This window comes from Sus scrofa, chromosome 1, assembly GCF_000003025.6.
Source record: "Sus scrofa isolate TJ Tabasco breed Duroc chromosome 1, Sscrofa11.1, whole genome shotgun sequence".
Classification (NCBI taxonomy): domain Eukaryota; kingdom Metazoa; phylum Chordata; class Mammalia; order Artiodactyla; family Suidae; genus Sus; species Sus scrofa.
The window spans coordinates 222,108,777-222,135,968 of NC_010443.5; the positions used below are offsets into that span (position 1 = coordinate 222,108,777).

Here is a 27,192-nt window from a genome sequence, read left to right on the forward strand (position 1 = left end):
GGAGGGTAGGTAACTTGATCTCCAAGGTCACACATGTGTAAGTTACACAATCAAGATTTAAGCCCGGATTCTCTGACTTCAGAGCATGATTTCTTAAATATTATGCTGTAGCACTTTTCATTCAAAAGGAGTAGAGCTTTGGAGCAATTTGGGCAGATAGTAGGGTTTGCCACTTCCTCCCTCCCTCCTACCCACCTTTCTTCTTTGAGTCCATCTTTCTCTCTGTTGCCTGTATGCCTGCTCCCCTACCATACAGGGCTCAGTAATGAAAGAATTTTAGCAAAAGGAAAGGGGTATAACCTGATGAGATTATTTTAGAAAATCGACTCTGGCAGCATTTATGCAAGTTTGGGGAGGACTGGAGCCATCCTAATATGCGCAAGATTCCATTGAAGCTATTGGAATAGCTGGAGGCAGACAGTGCTTTAATAATAGAGCAGAAAGAGGGGGTTATCAGATGTTAAGCAAGTAAAATTATACTATTTTGTGATAATTAGATGGAAGACATGAAGGAGTGATGAAATCTAGAATCTATGGTGTTTCGATGTGCTTTTTTGGAGATTGCTGTGTAATTTGTTCTCAAGAGAGGTAGCGGATTTGGGATAGGGATAAGTGGGTTTGTTCATAGACAATTTGAAGGACCTGTGAAGCAAGAGTGGAACTGTCTAGTAGGTAGTTAATGAGTACCGTCTGGAGATAGGTCCGCCTTACTTAGGGGTATGGATCTGAAATGTCAGCACATTGGTCGTAGTTGAAGCAATGGAAATGGATGCTGTGTTTAGAGAAAGAGAGGGAAGTAAGAGGGAAACCCAGAGAGCAAAGGTGAAGAAGTAATTCCTCAGACTTTTTAATAAAGCATCCTGTCTCTGTCCTGGATGCCTTTTTAACCTAGAAGAAATCCCCAGCTCTCGCTGAACCTATTCCCTTGCTGCTAAAGTTAGTGTAGGGGATTTCTAAAGCTCCTTTCAGAGCTGACTTCTGTGGTTCTCATCCTTGGCATTAGTCTTTACAACTGCATTGACACAAGTAGGGAGTTAATTAATTGCTTAATTTTGTAACCTCAATAGTGTTTATAAGCCCATGCAATTAGGTGGGTCCCTCCCTCTGTCTTTCTGAAAAGGAGAACAATTACCCTATACATAGCAAGCCCACCATCTTTCTTTGGAAATAGCCTGGAGCACCATGAACCTGACAAGTTTGAAGAATCCACCTATATATCATGAGCTCAGCCTCTGAAGCCAGACCCCTGGGTTTAAATTCCTCTACCCCTTAACTGGCAACTTAGCTAACCTCTCTGTCTCTCCTTTCTCTCATGTATAGACTGAGGATAAGAATCCTGGAAATGGTGTAGGGATTAAATGTGTTTATACATACCCAGTACTTAGAAGGGTACCTGGCACATATACCCTCAGTAAATGCAAGCTCCAAGTGTATGGTGATGATAATGATGACAACATTGTCTGGTGAAAAGAGTCTTAACTGGAAATACTGAAGAATTCTCCTGTCTTAGACTTTTACTTTTCAAATGGATGAGTCAAGAAGAAAAATCTGTACCACTTCCTAATATGTGGGACTTTTCAGGAGTTCCTTTGTGGCTCAGTGGTAACGAATCTGACTAGGATCCACGAGGATGCAGGTTTGATCCCTGGCCTCCCTCAGTGGGTTAAGGATCCAGTGTTGTCCGTGAGCTGTAGTGTAGATCGAAGACATGGCTCAGATCCTGTGTTGCTTTGGCTGTGGCCTAGGCAGGCAGCTACAGCTCCAATTTGACCCCTAGCCTGGGAACTTACACATGCTGCACGTGTGGCTCTAAAAGGCAAATCAAACAAACAAACAAAGTATGTGGGATTTCAGATGATTGAACTCCAAGGATGGTATAAATTCATTTCCTACTAACACATTTTGAACTGCAGGTGAAAAAGGCATGCAGATACTGAATTATGGTTGCGTTCAGTTTATAAATTACCTAGTATCAGGTAGGAGGAAATAGAGCACCCTTTCCTATTGATACTGTTTTTCTTGTACTTCCTAGTCATATTAGCTTCAAGCAAATCTAGGTGAAAGGAAAAGAACAAATTGGAAACTGCTCTCTTTCTCACGGTCTGCAAGTGTCTTAGAGGTTTGGTGACTCTTGGCTGTGTCATTGTCATCTTCCGAAGCCAAAATTTTTCCCTAAAGCATGTAGATTATCCGTCTTTAGGTTGAGGGCAGTACCTTCAAATTTCTCTGCTCCTCAGAACCTAAAAGTATCAGCTACCTGAGGAATGGTAACTATTGAAATGTCTTAAATCTTTGTCTGGTCTCTTCCCCTTTCCTCTACTGGTTTGGTCTGAGAGGGTCTGGGTTCATCTTGTTTATCGGGCTCAGCCAAATGTGTGTCTCTGCAGTTTATTATATGCCAGGAAGGACAGTAGCATGGCAGCAGGAATTCAAAACAGGGTTTAAAATGAATAAATGAGACTAAGCCACTGGGATTAGTCCCAATTGAAAAGTACAGTGCCATTAGGGAGGGTAGCTGCTGCTGCTGGGGACAGACAAATGGCTTGCTCTGGGGAATAGGATTCACTCATCAGCCACATTTTTAGTTCCTGATAGCCTCTACCCCATGGGGTCTGCCTCTTCTCACACAGATTCAGAGAGCGAAATTTTTAGAATTGTGGGTTTTCTTTCCTTCTTTGCTTTTCTTTTTCTTTCTTTCTTCCTTTGTGTGTGTGTGTTGTGTGCTTTTTAGGACCACACCCATGACCCATGGAAGTTCCTAGGCTAGGGGTAGAATCAGAGCTACAGCTGCAGGCCTATACCACAGCCACAGCAACTCGGGATCCAAGCCTCATCTGCAACCTGACCTACACTCCAGCTCACTGCAGCTCTGGATCCTTAACCCACTGAGCAAGGCTAGGGATCGAACCCACAACCTCATGGTTAATAGTAGAGTTGGTTACACACTGAGCCACAATAGGAACTCCCAGAAGTGTGGTTTTTCTTATTTTTCCTTCTTAGAAACTGTCCAACTGTCTGATTGCAGATGAACTTTTTAGACCACAGAAAATATGTGCTTGTGAAAATTACTATGGTCTTAGGGAAGAAGATGGAGGGAGAATTTTCTTCCATGGAATCCTGAAAGAAAAAAACAGGAAGTTTTTTGATGAGGGTATATGGAAAAGTAGGCAGGATCATTTCGCAGTCATAGCATGGAGTATTTTCATTGAGAGAAGCCTGTTGGTATAGGGCCTTTGCTATTTGCAGGGCCCATTATGGACATTGTATCATTTGATAGTTACACCAAAGAGCGTGTGTCTCCACTTCATAAATGAGAAAAACAAAAACCAGAGAAATTGACAGACTTGTCCAAGGTCGCAGTGTTGGAAGTATGGTTGATTGACTCCAAGTTTTGTTGAGTTTTGTTTTTTTGCCATAGTCCTACTGACACTAACATGTTGAGCCCTTATGGAAGTTGCTCAAACACCCAGCTGAATGGCCCAGGTATATAATTCCAACTGGATATGCAACTTTTGCATGTTGTGAAGTTGACTTAATACATTATCCATAAAACCATCAGGTCTTTTTTCCCTCTTGCCAGGTGGATTAATCTTTTAAGGAGAAGACAGAGCAGCAGAGAGAAACATATACCATATGAACAGTAAAGGACACTCATAATAACCTCGGTTTATGGCCTAGGAGAAGTTTGATGCCAAAAAGAAAGCAGTAAAAAATGAACACTGCATGAGGATGCAGTTTAGATCCCTGGCCTCACTCAGTGGGTTAAGGATCTGGTGTTGCTGCCAGCTGCGACATAGGTCACAGATGCGGCTCAGATTTGGTGTTGCTGTGGCTGTGGTATAAGCCAGCAGCTGCAGTTGCAAGTCAACCCTGGCCTGAGAACTTCCATATGCCACAGGTGCCGCCCTAAAAAGAAAAAGAAATGGACACTGCCACTCATCCTCAGGTGACTGGATAAAGAAAATGTGGTATGTATACAAAGACATATCAGGCAGCCTTAAAAAAGAAGGAAATCTTGTCATTTGCAACAACATGGATGAAGCTGGAGGGCCTTCGACTAAGTGAAATAAGCCAGACAAAGACAAATACTGTGTGATATCACTTATATGTGGAATCTTAAAAAAAAAAAAAAGTCAAACTGATAGAAACAGTCAAATCAGAAAGTAGTTTCCTGTGGTGGGAGGTGGAGTATGATGAGGAAAAAGGGAGAAGTTGGCAAAGGGGCACAAAAAGATGACTAAAGTCTGAGGATCTAACATATAACTACAGTTGCTAACACTGTATTGTGTGATGGAAACTCGCTAAGAAAGTAGAACTTAAGTGTTCTCAAAAAAAAAAGATTAATATGTGAGGTGATTAATATGTTAACTGGATGGAACGAATCCTTTTGTTTACATATATCAAATCATCACGCTGTATACTTTAGATACTTTAGAATTTTATTTGTCAATTATACATCAATAAGGCTGAAAAAAATTAAACTAAAAAAAAATGGACACCACCTAAAATGTGTAAAATAGCCAAGGAACTAAAAATGACACCAACTTGTTGTTCTGTTCCATTTAAAGGACTTAGCAGGAACTGAATGGCTATTTTTAGCATCTTCCCTGATATTCTCCCTTGAAGAAAATTGAACAAAATAACTACAGTTCACATTTATTTGTTTGAACTTTGCTTAGGGCCTAGTCTGTAAGCTCCTTATATCAGACCTTTGAGGCCCCTTTTTTAACTTTTTCCATGCAAGTGGCATGAGGATTTTTAGCTGTTACTGAAAACCGAAGGGGACGAAGTCACAAGTCCCTTAGTAGTTTGTGCTTTGATTTTCTAATCCTTGCTTTTGCTTTAAGGTTTTAAGGATTAGCTTAAGCAACCTCCACGATAGGTGCTATGAGGAGTATCTACACTTAATGGCTCAATAATTGTGCAGTAAATGGTTAATAACAGTTTCTGAGGTCATCTATTATTTTTCTTTCATTATGATAACAAAATAAGTTGCTTGTGGCAAAAATCATGTTCTCAAACACAATTCTGATTCCTTCCATTTGTAATAACAGCCCCCGTCAAGTTCTTTTGATTTTACTCTACCTCTGTTTCGTTTCATGAATTATTCTTAGAAGGATATTGCAGAACCGACTTTGAACAGAGCATACAAAGATTGAAGCTGAGAAAGTCAAAGACTATAATATGGGCTTCATTTCCTCCTTCATGCCTTCCTTCTTAAAAATAACTAACTTTGAGGGCTCTTGGGGAACAGGGCCAAGTAGAACCAATAGTTCTGTTGGTGAACTGTAACTGGCTTTAGACAAGTGTGCAGTGCTTGTGTCAGGCTGCTGGAGTCTATTGGTGTTTAGAGCCCCTGTGAAATGTGGCTTTTGTGTGTGTGTGTTTCTCCTCTCTTTCTCCTGTCAAGTTCTCTGTATCAGTAACATTTTGAGGACTAACTTCATATACAATGGAGTGTATACATTTTAAGTATTTCATTTAATAATTTAGTTACATATGTGTATGCCTGTGTCACTAGCCCCCCAGAACAGGACATGGGCCATTTCCTTGTGTCCTTCTCAGTCAGCAGTCTGAAGGGTAACCATTGTTTTGACTTCTACCTCCATAAATTGCTTTTGACTGTTCTTCAGCTTCAGAAAAAGGGAATCAGAGTATACACTCTTTGTGTTTCATTTGTTTCATTCAACATAATACTGTAACTCATCCATGTTTTTGAGTAAAGAATTCCATTGTATATTGGGTTCACCCTTTTGATGTGCTGTTTATGGATATTTGGGTTGTTTCCAGTTTGCAGCTATTATGAATAATAACACAAGGAACATTCTTGAACATGTCTTTCAGTAGCTGGAAGCACTCATTTCTCTTGGATATATATATATGTGTATATATACACATATATATATGTATATATATGTGTATATATATATATATATATATCCAAGTGGAATTTATTAATCATAGAACATATATTTTCTTTTGGTAGGCAGTATGATGTATTGTCAAATATTTTTCCTAAGTTATTATACCAGTTAACACTCCTAAGTTCCTATGCTTTGAAAGTACACTTCTCCTCTGCAGTATTTTTATTCTAGATTTGGTGATATTAATGTGCATGTGGAGATATTTTCTAGTTCATCTCAGATTTTACATGTGCACCCATTGTTGCATTTCACATTCATTCAGTGAGGATTCAGAGGTGCATATTTGCCTTGTCATATGTTTAGGGGTTTAATAGTCAAAATTGCTCCTAGGAATTAAAAGGAAACTACCTGTTCGTTTGAAAAAATACAGTATTAATCACAATAAAGTTTATTTAGAGATGTTTGATTTTATGACTTACTCCTAAGTGTGGTATTTAATTCATACCTACAATGGAACCAGAAGTATGAATTAACTCAGGGAAGATCTAGATACTGTATCTGGTGTTATTTTTGCAATAGGCTGAATTGCATTTTATGGCTGCTGTTTTCTCTTCTGTATCCTTTGAGAGGAAGCAATACCTCAATATATTAAACACTGCCTAGATCATCAGCACTGAGCATTTTAATTCTGTCAACTGTGTATATAGCATTTGGTTAAAAAAGAATGGAAACTTAGGACTTAAACGTCTTAGTTCACAAAATGGTTCATTCAAGTAGCCTACCTGCTTGGGCTGGAGGGTGCTACAGCTAATAATGATATTCTCAATATGAGCAAAAGAACTATCAAAGAGCACTTAGAATCAGTCTAGAAAAGCCTGTTACGCTGGATTTTCAAATGCTAGAATTTTCTTCCCTTTTAGACAAAGCTATATCAGTCCATTCATTCATTCATCCATCCTTCACTTGCACAATGATTCAACAACAACTTACTGAGTGCTATGTGTGAAGCTCTGTTCTAGATACTAGAGGTATAGCAGGGAAAAAAGCAATCATAGAGTTTGCCTTCTTAAGGATAAACAAGAAAGAAAAATATTGTATACCTATTGTCTGTCATGTGGGCTCTGAAGGGAAATGAAAACAGTAAGGGGTATGGGAGTATAGGTTTGGTGTTGGGAATTGATGTTGCTTTTTATAAAGGGAAGGTCAGGGAAAGCCTTTTGGTCAATGACATTTGTGCAGAGAGCTGAGGGATGGAGTAGTGTAGATGCCCACTTGAAGGAGGGTAAGCTAAGTGAAGGAGGGAGCATGCCTGGCCAGTTGAGGGACAGTAAGGAGGCGTCTATAGTTGAAGGCATTGAGGTTGGGGTGGGGGGGCGGCGGAGCAATTAGAAATGGGCAAGCAGAGGAATGGCAGGGACCCAGATAGGGCTCAGTAGGTCCTTGTAATGGCCTTGCCCTTTTCTCTGAGTGGGAACCCACCAAAGGATTTTGAAGAGGGAAGTGACTATTCATGTCTTATTTCAAGGATGACCTTGAACATTGGGTATAGAATTGACTGTAGGAACAAGGGTAGACACACAAAAATGAGTGAAGATTTCTAACAGGTATGTTCAGGTAAGAACCAAATGGCATAGATGTTTGATTTTGTGGTTATCACCATCTCTGTACTTTGTTGGTAAAGATAACCATTGTATTTATCCAGACATGAACAATGGTGGCCCAGTAGAAATGATTTAGTAATATACAAATTAGCAATATGCTATGGATATTATAAAAATTAGCTCTATACTTAATGCTTTTTTTCTACCCATCTAATACAGATTTTCTTCTGGAAGCTCTTGTTTTTATTTAAAATGTTTGTACCATTCTTTCAGTTGCTCCTGAACTTCAGTCATTTGTGACTTCTCTCTTCATCCTTTGTACATCCAAGCAGTCAGGGTTATTATCTTCCTCTCTCCACATCCTCTTCAGTTTTTTGCCGTTCTCAACTTTAGACCCTCCTTTCATCTTGGAATTAACTTGCAGATTTTCATCTTTAATTCAAAGGGAAAGCAACAAAATGAATATAGGTTTTGAAGTGAGATCTTGATGCTAATTGGTCCAGATCTGTGTTCCTCCATGTAGGGCCTTTTGCAGTTTTTGAAACTCAGTTGTCTCTTTGTAAAATGAGAGCAGCAGTATCTGCTTTACAGGATTACAGTGAGAAGTGGGACTAGAGAGTGTTTAAAGAGCCTGGAAGCATTGGGCACTTAGAAAAGGTTGGTTCTTTCTACATTATATCCTTCCTCTATCTGTGATCCATCTGTCAGGCCCTAAAGCATAGCTCTTACTGTGTCATTTCTCTTGTCAAAAACCTTCATTGGCTCCCTATTGCCCCACATGTTAAATGCAGCACTTTTGCCTGGCATTCAGAACTTTTGCCTGCCATTTGGAACTCCAATTCTCAGACTCCAACTTTAATTTATCTCTCTATGAAAATCGTACCTGTCTTCAAATTCTGTCTGAAATACTATTGTACTCACAAAGGTATGAACAGTCTGGATGTGGTTTCTCCTAGTCTGCATGTCGAGGGCGCTACCTCATGTCCATGCTCTGGAGCCAGAAAGACCAGGTCCCACTATGTCTTGTCACCCTGGCTGCATTACTTAATCCCTGCGTCTCAGTTTCCCCTGCAAAGTGGAATAGTGATACCTACTTGATAGGGTTATGGTGGGGATTAAATGAGATTCTATAGGTGATCCACTTTGAATAGTGTCTGGCACTTGGAAAGCTTAAGTCAGTTTCTATTAATTATAGGTATGAATAATCTACCTTATTTCATGAGCAGAATCTGTGTTTTACAGGGCCTTCAAATTAAAAGTTGTTTGAGATACAGTGAAAAGGGCAGGGACTAGGATTCTCATACTGGATTCTAGTACTGGTTTCCACTATTAAATAAGCTATGTGATGCTGACTGCCAGCCTCCCTGGATCTTTCTTCCTTCAGTTGCAAAAAGAGGGCTGAACAAAAATCACTAAGCTCTCTTTCAGTTCAGATAGACACATGGATATCTAATGAACACTTCCAACTCAAATCAACCAAAACAGAACTCTTAATTTTTACTCCTCTAAATGTACTTTCTCTATCCCAGTAAATTATACTGCCCTCTACCCAATTTAAGTAAAACATCCATGAGCTGCCTTGGAATTATCTATTTCTTTTGCCATCTAAATCTAATCTGTCTGCACATCCTATTGGTTTGCTTTACAAAACATATCCTGAATCCATCTACTTCTCCCTGTCATCACAGGTAGAATCCTAGATAGAAAATACTCTCTTACCTGAAATGTTGCCATAGGTTCCTAATCCATCTTTCTCTCTCCACTCTTGCCCTCTTTCAGCCTATCTTCCACAGAGCCAAAGTGATATTTAAAACTTAAACCAGATAATATCATTCTCCTGCTTGAAACTCCTCAGTTGCTTCTCATAACACTTGTAAGATCCAAACTCCTTTACCTCCTCATACCACTCTCCCCCTTATACTTCAGCTGTAGGGCCCTTTTTACTTTTCTTGCCAGCTGACCACACCCATGTCTGCCTTGGATCTTTGCACCTGCTATTCTCTATGGTTGGAATATTTATCCCCCAGATGTCAACATGATTGCTTCTTATCATTTAGATCTCAGTTTTATCTGATTGGCCCCTCCTTCCTACCAGTGCTGCTCTATTTTTTCCACTCCATTTATTCCTAAGATTTGCCACTATCTGAAAATAGCCTACACATTTATCCTTCCCCACCCTCCAGGAGAAATTAAATGTCCTAAACATTAGGGCCTAATTCCTACCACTGCAGTGCCTGGCACATAATTGGTACATAGAAAAAAATATGACTGAGTACATGAAAGAATAAATACAAACCGGAGTTCCCATCATGGCACAGTGGAAACGAATCTGACTAGGAACCATGAGGTTGCAGGTTCCATCCCTGGCCTCATTCAGTGGGTTAAGGATCCCGTGTTTCAGTGAGGTGTGGTGTAGGCTGCAGACTTGGCTCAGATCCCACGTTGCTATGGCTGTGGTGTAGGCTGGCAGCTACAGCTCCGATTTGACCCCTAGCCTGGGAACCTCCATATGCCATGTGTATGGCCCTAAAAACCAAAAAAAAAAAAAAAAAAAAAAAAAAAAAAAAGAATAAATACAAACCGATTTGTAATGAGATATGAAAGTTTATATTAATCACACTAGCCAACTATTGTGTTTTCATTACATTTGAGGACCCGTTGGTTTTCCCTTCATTTCATCCCTCATTATGAACATGATTGAGCACATATGCCTGTGCCAGAAATGACTATAAGTAAAACAATAGTAAATAGTTAATAGAATTACACACACGTTGGTTTTCTTCCCCTGTGACCTAAATAGTTCTGATTTACCATTCTCTCCAACTCCTCTCCCACGTACCACCTTGTGCAGATTACCATCATCTAGGGCCTAGAGGGTGGCCTCCTCTCTGGCTTTTTTCCGAAGATTTTAATGTCTTCTCCAGACTTGAGTCCTTTCATTCTTTCAGTTGCTTTCAGTTTTCCATGCAGGAAAAACTTCCACGTTTTCATTGTTCTCAGGACCGACCCTGCTCTACCAACCTTAGGTCCCACCCAGCTCACCCTCCACTCCAGGCCACACTCACTCCCTCCCTTCCTTCCTGGTTCCTGCCAGCCACTCTCTTCTCTGCTTCCCAAGCAGTTCTACACCGCATCCTTTTCTCAGGCTTCTTGGGATCTCAGGAGATGTCCCTTCCTCAGGGAAGCCCTTTCTTGTTAGGCCAAATATTACTCCTCATCATACAGTCCCACACCGCCAGGGGCCTCTCTCTCAGAGCTCTTATTTTATAAAAATATACTCCTGAATATGTTTGTTTATATTTTATAAGTATATACTCCTTAACATTAACAGGCATTAAAGCAAGTTTGCGCCCAGTGCTTATTAGCGGAAGGAACGTGCCCACTGGCTGCCCAAACATTCCTCGCCCCTCCCGCCAGGCCTGCGGCGCGGCTATTACGCATTAAGCAGGCGCTGTGAGGAGAGACAGCTCAGGGCGCCTGCGCAAAGAGACACGCATGCGCAAGGCACGAGCCCGCTGACAGATTCGCGGTGGCGGTGGTGGCGGCGGCGGCCCTGTATTGCGGGGAATGGGAATCCTAGGTCTCTGACTGAGCACCGCCCCCGCCTCCCTGCCCCCGACATGGCTCAGGAGAAGATGGAGCTAGACCTGGAGCTGCCTCCGGGCACGGGTGGGAGCCCGGCGGAGGGCGGCGGCAGTGGTGGCGGCGGGGGCCTCAGGAGGTCTAACAGCGCCCCCCTCATCCACGGCCTCAGTGACACTTCGCCGGTGTTCCAGGCCGAGGCGCCGAGCGCCAGGCGGAACAGCACAACGTTCCCGAACCGCCACGGCCTGCTGCTACCAGCCTCCCCCGTCCGCATGCACAGCAGCCGCTTGCACCAGATCAAACAAGAGGAGGGCATGGACTTGATCAACCGAGAGACGGTCCACGAGCGCGAGGTGCAGAACGCAATGCAGATAAGCCACTCCTGGGAGGAAAGTTTCAGCCTGAGTGACAACGACGTGGAGAAATCCGCCTCCCCGAAACGCATTGATTTCATTCCAGTGTCACCAGCACCGTCACCCACCCGGGGAATTGGAAAGCAGTGTTTTTCACCGTCTTTGCAAAGTTTTGTGAGTAGCAATGGATTGCCTCCAAGTCCTATTCCCAGCCCAACGACCCGATTTACTACCCGCAGAAGCCAGAGTCCCATTAATTGCATTAGACCAAGTGTTCTTGGACCATTGAAAAGAAAATGTGAAATGGAAACTGAATATCAGCCAAAGAGATTTTTCCAGGGCATCACCAACATGCTTTCTTCTGACGTTGCACAACTGTCAGATCCTGGTGTGTGTGTATCTTCCGATACCCTTGATGGAAACAGCAGCAGTGCCGGATCTTCTTGTAACTCACCAGCGAAAGTCAGCACTACCACCGACTCTCCTGTATCGCCTGCCCAAGCGGCGTCTCCATTTATTCCAGTAGATGAACTTTCATCTAAGTGATTCACCCACCCATCCTGAGACTCGGTTTTGTTTTTGTCTTTGCAATGGAGAGAAAAATCAAGCTGGAGCAAGCACTGAACTTTGTCGATTAATTTGAGGCTATTTCCTATTTGACCCTTTTCCTTTTTTGGAATTTCCTGAAATGTTGTTATTCTAGAGAACTTTATGTCAGGTTCCTGCAGATGCCCTTGACTTCAGTGTAGTAATATTTTCAGACGTTTTCCCAATAAGTGTGTTGAAGCATACATCTTTATGCTGCTAATATGTCTAAATACATATGTTATCCCTTGATTTTTTAAAATAACTGAGAGCTCTATTTATTTATGGGATTATTAAGTTCTGATGCAAATATAAATGTTGAATTAATCAGCATAGTAAACTGATGTTTTAAAATTCCATACTTCATGCCCACACTAATTTTTTAATGTTATTTTCAGTGATTGCTAATTTCTATTTGATGAAGTACAGTAACTTACCTATGTACACTTGTTTTTTAACTGTTAGTTATATCCATCCAGTGGTTGTCTATTTTACCCAGGAATCCTCAAATATTTAATTTTCTAGTACAGAAGTGGATTGGGAGAGGGTGATAAAGGAACAAAATACAAAAATTTGCACCAAATCTTTTAAAATTAAATATATAAAAGTAAATATTAAAAAACATTTTCTAATGAAATTTTAATAGTAAATCCATAAGTCATAAAAATATAACTCCTATACAGGATTTTTCTTTCTTTTTTTTTTTAAGCTAAAAAAGGTATTCTTTGGGGCATAATCCTAATGTGAAATGGGACAGTGCCTTACAGTCTTGGCCCACTGTACATAGGCTGAGGCCAGGTTCTTTGTACCACTGCAAACATTAAATTTTTTCAATACAGAAAATGTGTGGGAAGCCCTGTTGAACTTCAGCAGAACACCCAGGCAGATGAATTGCTCTCAATCATTAATAATCTTTATGATATCCAGTCATGCCTCAGTGAAAATCCTTGCCAGCAAGGAGCCAGAGCATCTTTTGGCTGCTTTTCTGCTCTGCCCATCTGTCACCTTGGTTTTCCTTGGCTCAGGAAGGAAGCAACTGTTTCCTTGCCAACAGGTCCTTCCTCTCCACCTCCTAAGAAACCAGGGCATCATCTGTTAGACAGAGATACAGTGTGACTCAAATTTCTGACAGTAAGCAACAATAGGACTGTGGATTTGTTTGAGGAACCTCTGTGGTTAAAGCTATAGCTGGAGTCAACTGCCTGGGGCAATGTCTGTTAACTGAGGGTCAGTGACTTGCCAGAGGAAATCAGGGGAAATTATTAGGTTTTGTTAAGGTAGAATTGTGGAATGTTCTTTTCTTTTTGCCTTTTACAGTTAAGACAAAATATGAAAGTATTCAATAACAATTTTTTATATTACACTTCCTTAATGATATTTTCTGTATCTTCCTTAGCTAGATAGGTAGATAGAAAGAATGGCAAACAAAAGAGGAAGGGAGAAAAAAAGACTTTTAGACCAAGAAACCAAGACAAAAAGTTCCAGCTTGCTTTAAGTTATTGCCTACAGAGACTTTTACAATTATGTGGAATTTTTAAAAGTATGAGAATAAATGGAACTGGCCAAATTTTGACAGTTGCCTCAAGAATTCAGTGAATTACACCAAGGGTAAGAGTGTGTCCACAGGTTTAAAGTTCTTCTGGGTAATTTTATTCATGTGCTCCAGTCCTGACCTTGTTCCTCAAATTCAAATGTGTGTATCCAACTTCCTTTTGGGTACTTTGACCTGCTTCCAGAGGTACTTTAACCTCAGCATCTCCAAAACAAAATTTATTATTGTTTTTATTTAACCTGTTTCTAAATTGCCTAAATTGATGTCATCCTATCTAATTTCCTAAACTGGAAACCACAGGGAGAATCTTTGACTTTTCCTGGTTCCCTCTCATATCCAGCTCTCAATCACCAAGTCTTGTTTACTTTTGAAGTGAATCTCATCTCTCCCCTTCCCTGTCTCTGTTGCTCCTGATTTAGCTTAAGTTCTGGCCTAAGTGATCTCTCAACTTGTTTTCTTAATTCCCTGTTGGCCCAGTCCTCACACTGCTTCTCAAGTGTTCTTTATAAGATGTAAAGTTGATTTTATCAGCCGCCTGTTTAAAAATTTTATATGCTTCCCCATTTTCTAGTTTAGAAAATACTCTCTTTAGCCTGCATATAATAAGGTCCTTCATGAACTGGCCACAGTCTTAATTAACACAGCTTTAATCCTCTGCTCATCTGTCTCAATTACACATCCTTCCTTCTTACTCTGTAAATAACAGACCGCTGGATACACTTTAAATATGCCATGTACTTTCACGTGTTTGTGCCTTTGATTAAATTGTTCTTTCTCCCTAAATGCCATCCTTACCCTTTTCAGCCAAGAAAATGTTTCTTTTTGTGGCATTTGAATTTAACCATGAAATAATACATACTTTCTGATTAGAAACATATTTCAACAATGCAGATAGCTATATAGTTTAAAAAAATGAAAGTCTGCCTTTTATTATGTAGAATTCATCTTCCCTTCCCCTAGGGAGTTTCTGATAATAATTCAGTAAATATTGTACAAGATAGTATTCTGTATTCCCTATATGTATTATATAAGTTCAGGAAACCAATGTCTTGATAATCTCTCTCTCTTTTCTTTCCCTCATATCTAATCATTCACCAAATCTTAGTGATTTTATCTTCCAGAATCTATCATCTTTTCATCTCTACCGCCCTCATCCTTGATCCAGCCTATCATCATTTCCCTCGTAGGCCTCCTAATTCCCACTTGTCCCTTCACACTCACCCTGGTTGGCTACCCATTCATTCTCCCTACAGCAGCTAGAGTAATCCGTTTTAAATTGCAGATCTGACCCTTCAATCTCCCAGCTTCAAGCCTTTCATTTGTTTCCTCTTGTTCTTAAGGTATACCAAAATGTATTAATTCTGGCCTAGGCGCCCTTGTGCATTCTGGCCCTTGCCTCTCCCCTTGTTTTCTGTGCTCCACCCTCACTGGTTTGCTTTCTTCTTATTAAGTACATCTTGTTCTCTCCTATCTTAGGGCCTTTTATGAGATCTTTTCCCTTGAAGGTATAGAGAAATTTTTATTTCTCTAAGCTTATTTTTCTATGTAGGTGGTAAGTTTTAAATGAGATAAACTCTAAGAGTTTATATGGGCAATTTACATTATTTATTGTTGTTCGTAACTTCAGTCCTTACTCTAGAATGAGGGCTTAGCTCATGTAAGAATTATCCTTTAGGGAATTCCTGTCATGGCACAGCGAAAATGAATCCGGCTAGGATCCACGAGGTTGTGGGTTTGATCCCTGGCCTCGCTTAGTGGGTTAAGGATCTGGCGTTGCCATGAGCTGTGGTGTAGGTTGCAGATACAGCTCAGATTTGGCGTTGCTGTGGCTGTGGTATAGGCTGGTTGCTACAACTCTGATTGGATCCCTAGCCTGAGAACTTCCATGTGCCGTGGGTGTAGCCCTAAAAAGACAAAAAATTCATTAAAGAACATTTTTTAAGATACTAGTGTTGCTGATCTATAAACTTTGTACTAGAAGTCCCAAGGCACATATCAACATCTAGTTATAGTTTGTCATATATAACAAACCTCCATTGTATATTTTCCTTTATTATGTTTGTTAAAAAATTTACCCTTGTAAATGGAAAAGATAATCAATGATCACCAAATCATGGCTTCTGGATGTCAGAACCTCTAAGCACATTAAAAGATTGATTGTAATCAAGAATAACCTATATTGGTTTGACTTCTGGGGTTCACATTTATCAGTTCAGACAGCCACATACTTGCAACAAGAGACCACTCTTAGATATTTGACAGTATAATGGGGAAAAGCTTGTGAGGCAAAAAGGACTGAGAATTGCTTTCTTAAAGGCATGTTTTTAGATGAGTAGAAAAAGCCTGAATATCCGAGAGGTGGGAGACTGGGGGAACAGTTGCCAAAACAACAAACCAAAGAAGATGATGATGTAACTGACATTTCCTGAATAGCATCAGAAAGTAGAAAAAAAGAGTTGATCTTGGAAAGGCAGTCTGGAAGCATTTTTTTTTTTTTTCTTTTGCAACAGGAAAGAGTGAAAAGGCTAAGCAAAGATAGCAGTAAATGTTGATTTGTGTTGCAGGAGTTTAGGGGTGTGGAGGATGAAAAATTAGAAGAATATGTATTAATTAATTCTGTTTTCCAGTTATTGAGGAGTCTAGGTTATTTGAGGGTGTGGCAGGAGTAGATTTGAAAGCTTGAGTGAAATAAAAGTTTAATGCCGCCTCTATGAGCATCTATAAAGGAGTGACAAGGGTGAGTAGGAGGTTTATTAGGCCTCACTGGATGTCAGATTGCAGTTGAGTGGCAGGTGCAAACAAAGTAGATTGGATTAACCTAGGTTTGAAAATTGGTTAAGCAGGTGCTGAATAAAGCCCAATGTGGGAAACAATTTGGATTCTGCTGGAAGTGGATTTGAGTGGCCAGGACTTTGGAGGTGGTAAGAAAAATCATCCAGTCATGGATTAGGCTGTTTTTTCAAGGTCTTACATTATATTCAGTCACAACAAAAGTATATATAGAATCTGATCTCCCCATGGAACTCTCACTTTAGCAGTTTTGTCCATGTTTTCCATATCTGATTTTGTTCAGAGAGTCCTATGTCAATAGTCTTAAGTTCCATTTATTTGATTAAAAAAAAATTTAAGTCAGATGGCTCGGTGTACCCAAGATAATTCCTTATGCCCTCTCTAACTTGCCATCTAAATAGAAAGGTTTTCTTAAAAGTTAATATGACTTCCCAAACTGGGAGGTAGGCAGTGTATTGTAGTGGTTAAAAGCAGACTGTGAAGCCAGGTGGCTGAGGTAAGGATTAATGGGTGACTATATGGAAATCCTTACAGCAATGCTGGGGAGATTCTGTAGAAGTATCAACTATAGGTACTATCACTGTGGTGGTGGTGGTTGTCATTATTGTCATCTAGTGTGGACCTGCTAAGGAATCTTCTCTTTATCATCCTTCACTGATGAAACTCTTCCTCTCACACAGTCACAGTATACCTTCTACCCTGTTCTTTTATGAGGTGAGTGTTTTTGACACTGGGAGTCTTTCTTATACTGAACAGGCATTTCCCTCAGTTAACTTCCACCACTTAATTCAAGTCTGACTCTGGAAAATGTGGAACAAGCCTTTTTAGATGCTAGCCTTCCCTTCACAAGTCAGAAACACTGATCCCTCAGTAATTACCTTGTTGCTTCTGGATTTGGGAACTCTTGAGCAGTTTTTTGCAGTGTACTTCCTATGTGAAATAGGGCTATCATTGCTTGCTAGCCAAGATTTTCACAAGATTATGATCCCTTTAAGATTGTTGACTTGCAAGAGATGGTCTAGTAACATGGGCCATTGCTGATAATATTAATTAGCACTAATATTTATTGAGTATTCAGTACGGGCCTATACATTATTTTCGGTGCTTTGCGTGTATGAGTTTATTTAATCCTCATGACATTCCTGTGAGGTAAATGCTGTATTTACATTTTAACAGGTGAGAAAACCAAATACATTTTATCAAGTCTCTATTACTTACTATTATTTTTTTCCTTGAATTTAGGTCCTTTTTGTGTTTTCCTTATAAACAGAGTTTTTGTTTTTGAGATGATAAAGCTTATTTTCTAGCTTGGTAGTGTTGCCACTTTTTGAATAAAATGATACGATTACTCAAAATGAAGGCTTTAAATATTATTATCATATTAGAGAAAGCTATGAGGGAGATTGTTTTCTTTCATCATAGTAAAAAATTAAAGTAGTATAGAAGGAAATCATGCTTTAAATATTTTTTAAAAATGGCTTTGATGTTGGGAAATAAAGCCCCAAACTACAAACAAATTTTAGATTATTGCTTACAAATATATATGTATATATATTACATATGCTTTGTTATAGTTGAGATATATGGTGTCCTCAGTTGTCCTTAGATTATCACTCCGAGGGATACAAAAGCAAGACCATTTGAATGCTTCCCCCCAATAAACTCTAAGTTAAAAATGTGTCATATTTTAGAACAAAAAGTAACAGCAGGATTTAAGGAATGTTCCAAACTCTTTGATTACCTAAATAACAAACATACATTCTTTCTCTGTAAGAAGTTCTGCCCAGAGATTAAAGATTTAAATTCAGAACAATTGGGCAATCTCTGTGAAGTTTTTTTTTTTTTTTTTTAACTTTACTTCCTAGAAAATCACTTCACTGTTGAGCAAGAGGACCTAAAAAGGAAATCTTCCCTTTGAACATATTTTAGAATTGCTGCTTACTTAGACTTCATGTTTCACAGAGTCATGTCCCTGCATTTGATATTTTGAAACAAACCATTCAAAGCCACAATTTGTTCCAAAAGGGTAGAATCATTTTTGGGAGTGCAATAAATATTTAACCTCAAAAGTGACTTTTGGTTCTATATGTAGCTTTTTTTGTGAAAATAGTTTTGTAACAGGGAGGGTAGGCAAATAGCATCAAATACTCTAGTCTTGTGCACATACAACTAAATGTACATACACCTTCACACATACACACATGACCTACTTTATAAGCCTTGTTCTGGGTGCTTGAAGCCATATCTAGCTTTCCTCCCATTTTAGATTTCCTCTCATTTTTCCTTCCTTGGTTTTCTTAGGTAGTTTAGACTTTGTAAATTATACTTACCCCACAACACAGACATGTATATGTATATAAACACTGTTGGCAAGTGTTTTGTGCCTCGATTTTGCATTGACTTTTCCAAGTTCTACGTGCTGCCCTGAAAAAGAAATAGGTACTTGTTTCTTATACCTGGGATTTCTTTGTGCCTGCTTTCTATTTGTCCTTTTTGAACTTTTGGAAGAAGTACTTGGGGAGACGTGAAAATCACTCATTAGCAAATTCTAAGGCGGTGTGACTGAAACTAGAGAACAGAGAATGTATTGCTTTTATTTACCTGTGGAAGGAAGTTCAGTTCTGTATCAATGCCAAGGATGGTTCTGGTTCTTTTCCAATTGCCTACAACAATCTTCCAAAACAAACTGACATCTATGGCTTGGCTAGCAAGGCAGGTTGTGAAAGAAAACAATTGAAAAAGATCTTTTGTGCCCTCGCAGAGGAGAATGATAGGTTGAGATAACCATTCCTGAGATTCAGACAATCCCTCCCCCTTACTTTATGGACAAAGAATGATTTTATTGTGGCAATGCCAGGAGAATTACTGGAACTCCAAAGTGTCAAGTAGCCATTGAGTGTTGATGTGTTTTAAAAAGGAAAATTCGAGATGTTGAGGAGAGAATGGGAGTGAGGAAATGATGAATGGACTGGGTATTCCTTTTAGCACATGAGCCCTGGGTCTCTCATTGTCAGTTCCCTGTGGAGAGTGACATTGATGGTGGTTTTCTTCAGGAATGTTTGCTTACTCTTTGTCCTTCCTCATTGGTGATTTGGGGTTGAATCAGTTTGTGTTTAAGAATTTCTTCAAGGAGTTAGTTCCCCTTGTGGCTCGGCGATAGCAAACCTGACTAGTGTCCCTGAGGACTCGGGTTCAATCCCTGACCTTGCACAGTGGGTTGAGAATCCCGTGTTGGTGTGAGTTGTGGTGAGGGTCGAAGACTTGGCTTGGATCCCGCATTGCTGTGGCTGAGGTATGGGCCGGTGCCTGCAGCTCTGTTTCAACCCCTAGCCTGGGAACCTCCATGTGCTGCGAGTGTGGCCTCAAAAAGAACAAAAAAAAAAAAAAAAGTTTTTTTTCTTCAAGTCTTTTTTAGAGGACTTCTTTTGAGTCTTCTAAAAAAATGGTAAATAATAGGGATACCGATACTTATCTTTCATTATTATTAAAGGTTACTTTAAGTCAAGAATTGAAGTTCTTGGAGCTCTTGACCTTATCAATTTAAACTAGGTTTCTAACTCAATTAAAATTCTATACCTATCTTAATAATCTTTCTCAAGGCATTTTATCACACTACTACCAGTATTTCCAAAATGCAAATGTGAAATTCAACTTGAATGACTACCCCTTAACTTCAGGGTTAAATCCAATTATACACTATGATAATTTGCATACCCCCACATAACCCAGAACCCTAGAACTCTAGTAGCCACTCTGAGCTGCCTGGGGTTCCCCCCAGCTTCATGCTTCCAGATACTGACTGTGCTTTGACAAGCTGTGTCCTCTGCTTAGATCCACGCTTGCTTCCTGCCTTCCTCCTCTGCCCTCCCTACCAACTTCTTTCCTTAAGTAACTCCTTAAAAACTTAGCCCAAGTGAGCACAGCTTCTGGAGAGCCTTTCCTGATGGCCTCTGCCTCTCCAGCCCTGGTCAGTTAGAAGCTTTCTTCTGCGATCTTGTTATATACCCAGGGCTTCCTTCTCTAAGGCAGTGAACTGGCTGACATGTGTTTGTATGGTTTCTTGCCTCTTTAACCTGTTTAAAAACAAAACCTCTTTTACTTCTGTGCCTAATACCTGTGCATAGAACATTATACTTACTCAAATTTATAGAAGTAGATGATTGAGAGACAGATAAGTAGGTGAACAAATGGCACAGGCTGTTTTTCAGAGAAACGAATGTAGTAAGATTCTTAGTGGAACAAATGCAGTCATATGATGGGGCTCTTTATTTGCTAAGAGACTAGAAATTCATTCATTAAGCAGTTTTTTTTAATTTTAATTAATTAATTTATTTATTTTGCTTTTTAGGGCTGCACCCATGGCATATGGAGGTTCCCAGGCTAGGGGTCCAGTCAGAGCTACAGCTGCCAGCCTGCACCACAGCCACAGCAACACAGCAACATCAGGTCCGAGCTGCATTTGTGACCTACACCACAGCTTGGGGCAACAGATCCTTAACCCACTGAGCAAGGCCAAGGATCGAACCTGCAACCTCGTGGTTCCTAATTGGATTGTTTCCGCCGCGCCACGACAAGAACTCCCTCGTTAAGCAGTTTTGATCTGAGCACCTGTGAGTCGATATATCAGTGTACAAAATGGACTCCTGCGCTTGTGAAGCACATGTTCTGCTTACATTCTAACAGGATAGAAAGCGGAGTAGTAGGAAACATTATAAATAAGTAAATTACAAAATACATACAGTGAGGAACAGCAAGGACGTCATGGTGGCTGGAGCAGAGTTATTGAAGGAAACGCTAGTTGGAGGGGCTTAGAGAGGTGGGCGGAGCTGGGGATTGTTGCAAATACAGGTAGCATAAGGTCTAGAGTGCCATTAAAAGCCATTGACTTAGAGAAATATCCATTGCAGGGATTTGAGCATAGACATGATGTGACCTATCTTAGGTTTTAAGTGTTTTTACTGTCTTGATAATAGACCATGAGGAGCAGGGGGGAAGCAGGGGAAAATTAGGAGGCTTTCCAACAATCCAGGTAAGTGATGATCATGGTGGCTTGAGAATGGAGATGATGGTAACATTGGAGGTGGGGAGAAGTGGTTAAGTTCAGATAGACTTTGAAAGTAGAGCCAGTAGACATTGCTGACAGATTTAAGGTAGGCATGAGATTGGGGCGGGGGTGGGGGAGAGAGAGACAGGGAGGAACTGGAAGGATGGTGTTGCCATCAACTGAGATGTGAAAATCTGTGAGGGCGGGAGAGTTTTTGGTTTGGGGGTGGGTTTGTTTTATTTGTTTATTCGTTTTTGCTGTTGTTGATTGGCATGTTTGGTGCTGGAGGGGAGAAGGGTGGAGGGAGTCAGGAGTCCAACTTTGGAAATGTTAAATAAACAATCCTTATTAGACATTCAAGTGGAGATGTCAAGCAAGCAGTTAGGTACCTGAGTCTGGAGTTCAGGAAAGAGGGCTGGGCTGGCAATACACAATAGAGAGCCATCTTCCTGTGATATTTAAAGTCAGAATCACTGAGGGTCACATGAATGTGTGTAAAGAATAAGAACTGAACCTTGGGGTCACTCTATAATGTTAGAAGGTCTGGAAAAGGACACTGAGAAGGAATAACCAAGAAGATAAGAAAACCAAGAGAGTGTGGGTTCTAGAAACTATGGGAAGAAAACATATGAAAGAGGACGGAATGATTAAGTGTCATCAGTTGCCCCTGATCTGATAAGTAAGTGAGGACTGATCATTGAGCCTTGGATTTAGTAACATGTAAGTTACAGGTCACCTTGGTGAGAGACATTTCATTGGGGTGGTGGGTGGAAGCCTGATTAGAGGAGGTTTAAGAGAGAATAGGATGAGAGAACTGGAGGCAGCCAGATGGGCTGAAGAAAGAGATTGAGTTATTCTAGATCCTTGAGGATAAAGAGGAGCTAAAGTAAAAGATCAGTCTGCTCCCCTTCTTCTTGGTAAATTGCTATTAAGCATTTCACAAGAAATATCCCTTTACATATATATATAAATAGTATATACACACACATATAAATACATATATAAATATATATACACACACACACATATATATATATGATTATAATTTGGGGAAAAAAAACAAGGCCAAATGAAACTAGTTTCTTTCCACTTGGGGTGTGGGGTTTTTTTTGTTTTTTGCGTTGCTGTGAGAAAAAAATCTATAAGTAAATGCTTTTACTCCAAATATGAGTAGACCGTTCAAGCAGAGGGCTTACTGATTCACTTCCTTCATGAATTTCATCTGGTCCATTTTATTCCTTTGTCTTTTATTTCTCTTAATGGCTTTTTTTCCACTTATAAATTGAAATTGAGTTCCACGCCGATGACACAATTATTTCTGCACGTCTGGCCCAGTTTCTTAACCCAGAGACATTTTCCTCTTCAGTGAGTGCTGTGAATTTTTTTTTTAAAGTAGTTCATTGTCCTCTTAGGTTTTATTTAGGGACAGATTTTTGTTCCCTAATTCCTTTTCAAAATTATTGCTGAACGGTGGGAGAGGAGAGTGCCAGTAATGATAAGAAAGAAGGAATGCTTTCCTTATTGTGAATTGCTACGATTTCATTCTAATTGTAAAATACTGTCAGGTTCATTCTTGTGGGTTGGGCAGTTTGTCCCAATCCTTCCTACAAGAGGACTAGGGGACATCCAAGCCGTACTCAGGAGGGAAGAATACTGTCTCCTGGGATTCCTTCTCTCTCCTGATACTATATTTCTGCCCTGCAAGACTCCTCTCAAGTCCTGCTCACTCCATGGAGTCTCCTCTGCTTCTCCTGCCTCTAGGTAGTATTGGTTTCCTCCTAATTACCCTCCCTACTGCCTGTAGCCCTTTGTTGTTTGGGGACAGGGTTTGGGGTGGGGTGGGGGTGGGGGTGGGAGCCGGGGCCGGAGCGGAAGGGGTATAAAAGCACTGCATCTACAGACTGGGAGAACTGCATTCCAGACCTAGCCCTCCCACTTCCCTGCTTCAGGTTTTAAGCAAAATTACTTCATCTTTAAATGAGCGTAGTTCTTATCGCATAAGTCCATAAGAATTAGAGGGGAGAAGGCAGGTCAAATTATTTAGCAGAAAATGGGTAATTTGAATAAATGGAAACCTAAAGAATATATGTAGTATATGAAATACTCTCCTGTCTTAATGACAGATTTCCTGAAAGAAAGGGACAATGGCTTGTATATCTTTGCTAATACCAGTTCATCTCTATAGAAAGAACTCAGTGTTTATCAATGATTATAGATGGTGCTCAGGAAAGGCAGAATGTTTACTTGTGGAAGCCTGTGATAAACATGTCCTAAAGTGCTTCATTGTTGCACATGAGTGAGTGCTTCAGGCTTTAGGAACTCTTCCAGACTCAAAACCTTGCAATGCACAGGCTATGGAAGTGATGTTGCAACTTTCATGGTGTAGGAAGTCAGTATGCTTTCATTTTAGTTTTCTTAACACTTGTGAAAATTGCAGGGTTTTTTTCCCTTTCATGCTTATTTACACAGCCTAGAATTCAGAAATCTACTTTAATTTTAACATAATCTATCAAATTCTTTATAATTAGGAAAGGAGCTTAGATGACATTTATTTTTATGCAAACCTTCATAAGCCATGCATTTTAATAATGTGAAAAAAAGAGTAAAAGGAAAAATCCAAATAGGCTAAAACAAGGAAATTACACTTTCTATTGATAAAAGCAATACAGATTCATTTTTGAATTTTTAGGAAATGCCAATAAGTACACTTCACTAAGAGGCTGCTGTTTAACTACCCCTGTATATTGTTCCGGGTTTTTCTGTAATTAAATATGCACATGTAATTTTTGCACAAAGATGTACTACTGTATAGTAAGCTCCACAAACTACTTTTTTCTGAGTAATGTACAGTGAGTATTTTAAATATACTTTTGCCTCATTTTGCCCTCTTGTGTTTGTACCATGTTATAGTAACCAACTGCTTTTGGCTCTCTCAGATGTTTCCAATTTTTTTCTCAATTACAGTGTTCTGATGGACATGTGAACAACTTTTAAAATTTAAAGAACAGCACTTTTCTTGGACTTCCCAATTTGAAATAGCTGGCAGATTGATTTCAATTCAGTTTTGTCCACTTCTAAAACATTCTTCCAAGTCATTCCAAATCAGCTTTGAGTGATTTATTTGATGGTTCATGTTTGGAGGTCCTGTGTGTGACTGGGGAAAAAAAAAAGTGTAGTTGTCTGAAAATAATCTGTATTTCTAGATTTTTTCATGAATCTGAGACAGCCTTTGACTCATTGAACCCAAACTAGAGAGTTTGGATAACGTCATTGGGAAAATGTTGCTGAGGTCTTTATCTCCTAAACTAGATGTAGCTGTAATTCAGGGTTAGTGAGGTCGTCAGGTCAGTTATTACTGTTCTGTCATTTCAGTGGAAGGGAGGTCTGAGCATGTGTGTGGGGGAGGGGTGGATTGCATGCACAATGGTGGTGGAGAAGGAGGCCAGGGTTAGACACGTATCTGCCCCACAGACTTAGGGTCCGTACCATTTTCTTCTTTCGTAACTATGGCAACTTGAGATCTCACAGCTTCTAGGTTAGTTAAGACATCAAACATTGCCTCTAGCTGCCCATTGAAATGGCTTGGAAATCTTGACATTAAAACTGGGATATTTCTGTTTCAGGCATCTAGGAAAACCACAAAAATCCTTTTCGGTATCATGTTTGTCAATACTAGGATTGTAAAATATGGACACCAAATTTGTAGGTCTTAGGAAAAGGAATAATAGAGATGACGTTTTCATTTTTGCAATAGGAGTTCCCATTGTGGTACAGTGGAAATGAATCCAACTAGGGACTATGAAGTTGCAGGTTTGATCCCTGGCCTTGCTCAGTGGGTTAAGGATCCGGTGTTGCCGTGAGCTGTGGTGTAGGCTGGCAGCTATAGCTCTGATTTGACCCCTAGCCTGAGAACCTCCATATGCCTTGGGTGTGGCCCTAAAAAGCAGGGGAAAAAAAAAAAAAAAAGGTAATTTTTGCAATAAATGCTCAGTGAATACTGACTGTGCTCCAGGTGCTGTGCTGGGGTATGGAGATGCAGGGCAGGGTGGATAAGTCTTTAAGCTGCTCTTGGTGACGTACATGCATAGAAATTAAAGTGCACATTGCTTTCTAATACTTTCCTAGACATATTTCCAAGATGCCATAGGAATCCAGAGGAAGGAAATAAAAGGTGTTTATAAGAGAAACAATGTGGCATTGTCCTTATGGCTCAGTGGTAAAGAACCTGACTAGTGTCCATGAAGATGTGGGTTCAATCCCTGGCCTCACTCAGTGCGTTAAGGATCCGGTGTTGCCGTGAGCTGTGGTGTCGGTCGCAGACCTGGTTTGGATCTGGCATTGCTGTGGCTGTGGTGTAGGCTGGCTGCTACAGTTGATATTCTACCCCTAACCTGGGAACTTCCATATGCCACAGGTGCAGCCCTAAAAAGACAAACAAACCAACCCAACAAAAGAAACAACACTTTAGCAAGTTGATAAGTCGTCCTCCCAGGGAAACATGAAGAAGGTCATGTAACATCTGTAGTGAACAGCTCATATTCTAGCAATTTCTGGCCAACAACAATTGCAATTTACTTTAAAACAAGTAATTCTTTTTCTTTTTCTTTCTTTTTTTTTTTTTTTTTTTAAGGGCTGCACTTGTAGTATATGGGAGTTCCCAGGTTAGGGAGCTGTAACTGCTGGCCTACACCACAGCCACAGCAATGCCAGATCTGAGCCGCATCTGCGACCTACACCACAGCTCATAGCAATGCCAGCTCCTTAACCCACTGAGCTAGGCCAGGGATTGAACACACATCCTCATGGATACTAGTCAGGTTTGTTGCTGCTGAGCCATGATGGGAACTCCTAAAACAAGTCATTCTTAAGTTAATTTTTTTTTTTTTACTAATTTAATGTTTTCTTCTTTTTCCATACTTATGGGTTAAAAAAAAAAACTAATTGTTTATTCCTTTTTAGGGAGTTGTGAAATCATTTGATCCTAAAATAGTAAATGAAGTGAATTTGGCTTCTCAGGGTGTTCTTGTAACTACTTGCATCCCAATGACATTCTTTTTCTCCTGTCTTGGATTTAATAGCTTAGAAATTATGGCTGTAGATTGATGAGGAGATCAAAAGAGAATAGACAAAGAATATGCAGTTCATGTTATCTATTAATTTTTTCATGCTCTTAGTAATACTCCAAAATATGATCAAAATCACTGTGTACTGTTGTTGGTCTTGCATTGGAAAAGCCTTGGGCTGTACATTCTGAGACTTCAAACAAAGTAGATTTATAGTGGAAAGGAACCAGAGGTTTAGACTAAATAGATATGTTGTAAGAGAGCCATAATGACCTTATTTAAATACTTTCCACATTAAATAAGGCATGTAGTACTGCTGTTACTGCTATGATTTTTTAAAATAAATGAATTTGCATCCACGATAGTTTTTTTAAAATTCTCCACAAAGTTCCACAAAATAACTAATATGAATACTTGAAGAAAATAATCCATGGGGATCCAGATTTGAATTAAGCTTCCTTCCATATAGTGATTCCTTTATAGATTTTAATCTTGTTTTATAAGCAAGATTTTTTTAAAGTTAGGAAACCTAATTAACAAAATTTTGGAGAGTGATAATTGGGGTGAATTTCTAATACGGTTGTAACATTGTTCACTTGGTAAATATTTCTTGGGCACATACTATAAGCCAGACATTGACCTTTTCATTAACAGTTTTATCCCTAGTCTCTAAAAGACATTAACTCCGTTGTTTTCTGGAGTCTATATTACAGTAAGGGGAAATCAAAAAAAGAAGAAGAGAGGGGTAGAGAGGA

The 27,192-nt window shown here is 39.8% G+C and overlaps 2 protein-coding genes across 3 annotated transcripts in view; both read left to right on the forward strand.

Annotated features, from left to right (window-relative positions):
- Positions 1-27,192, forward strand: part of PIP5K1B (phosphatidylinositol-4-phosphate 5-kinase type 1 beta) — a 340,273-nt gene that overhangs the window by 69,935 nt on the left and 243,146 nt on the right. The gene's annotated exons all lie outside the window — the stretch shown is intronic.
- On the forward strand, positions 5,538-13,561 carry FAM122A (family with sequence similarity 122A). The gene is made up of 2 exons (XM_021085089.1): positions 5,538-5,654; positions 10,831-13,561. Exons 1-2 carry the CDS (start codon positions 5,538-5,540, stop codon positions 11,947-11,949), a joined length of 1,236 nt encoding a protein of 411 aa, XP_020940748.1. The 3' UTR covers positions 11,950-13,561.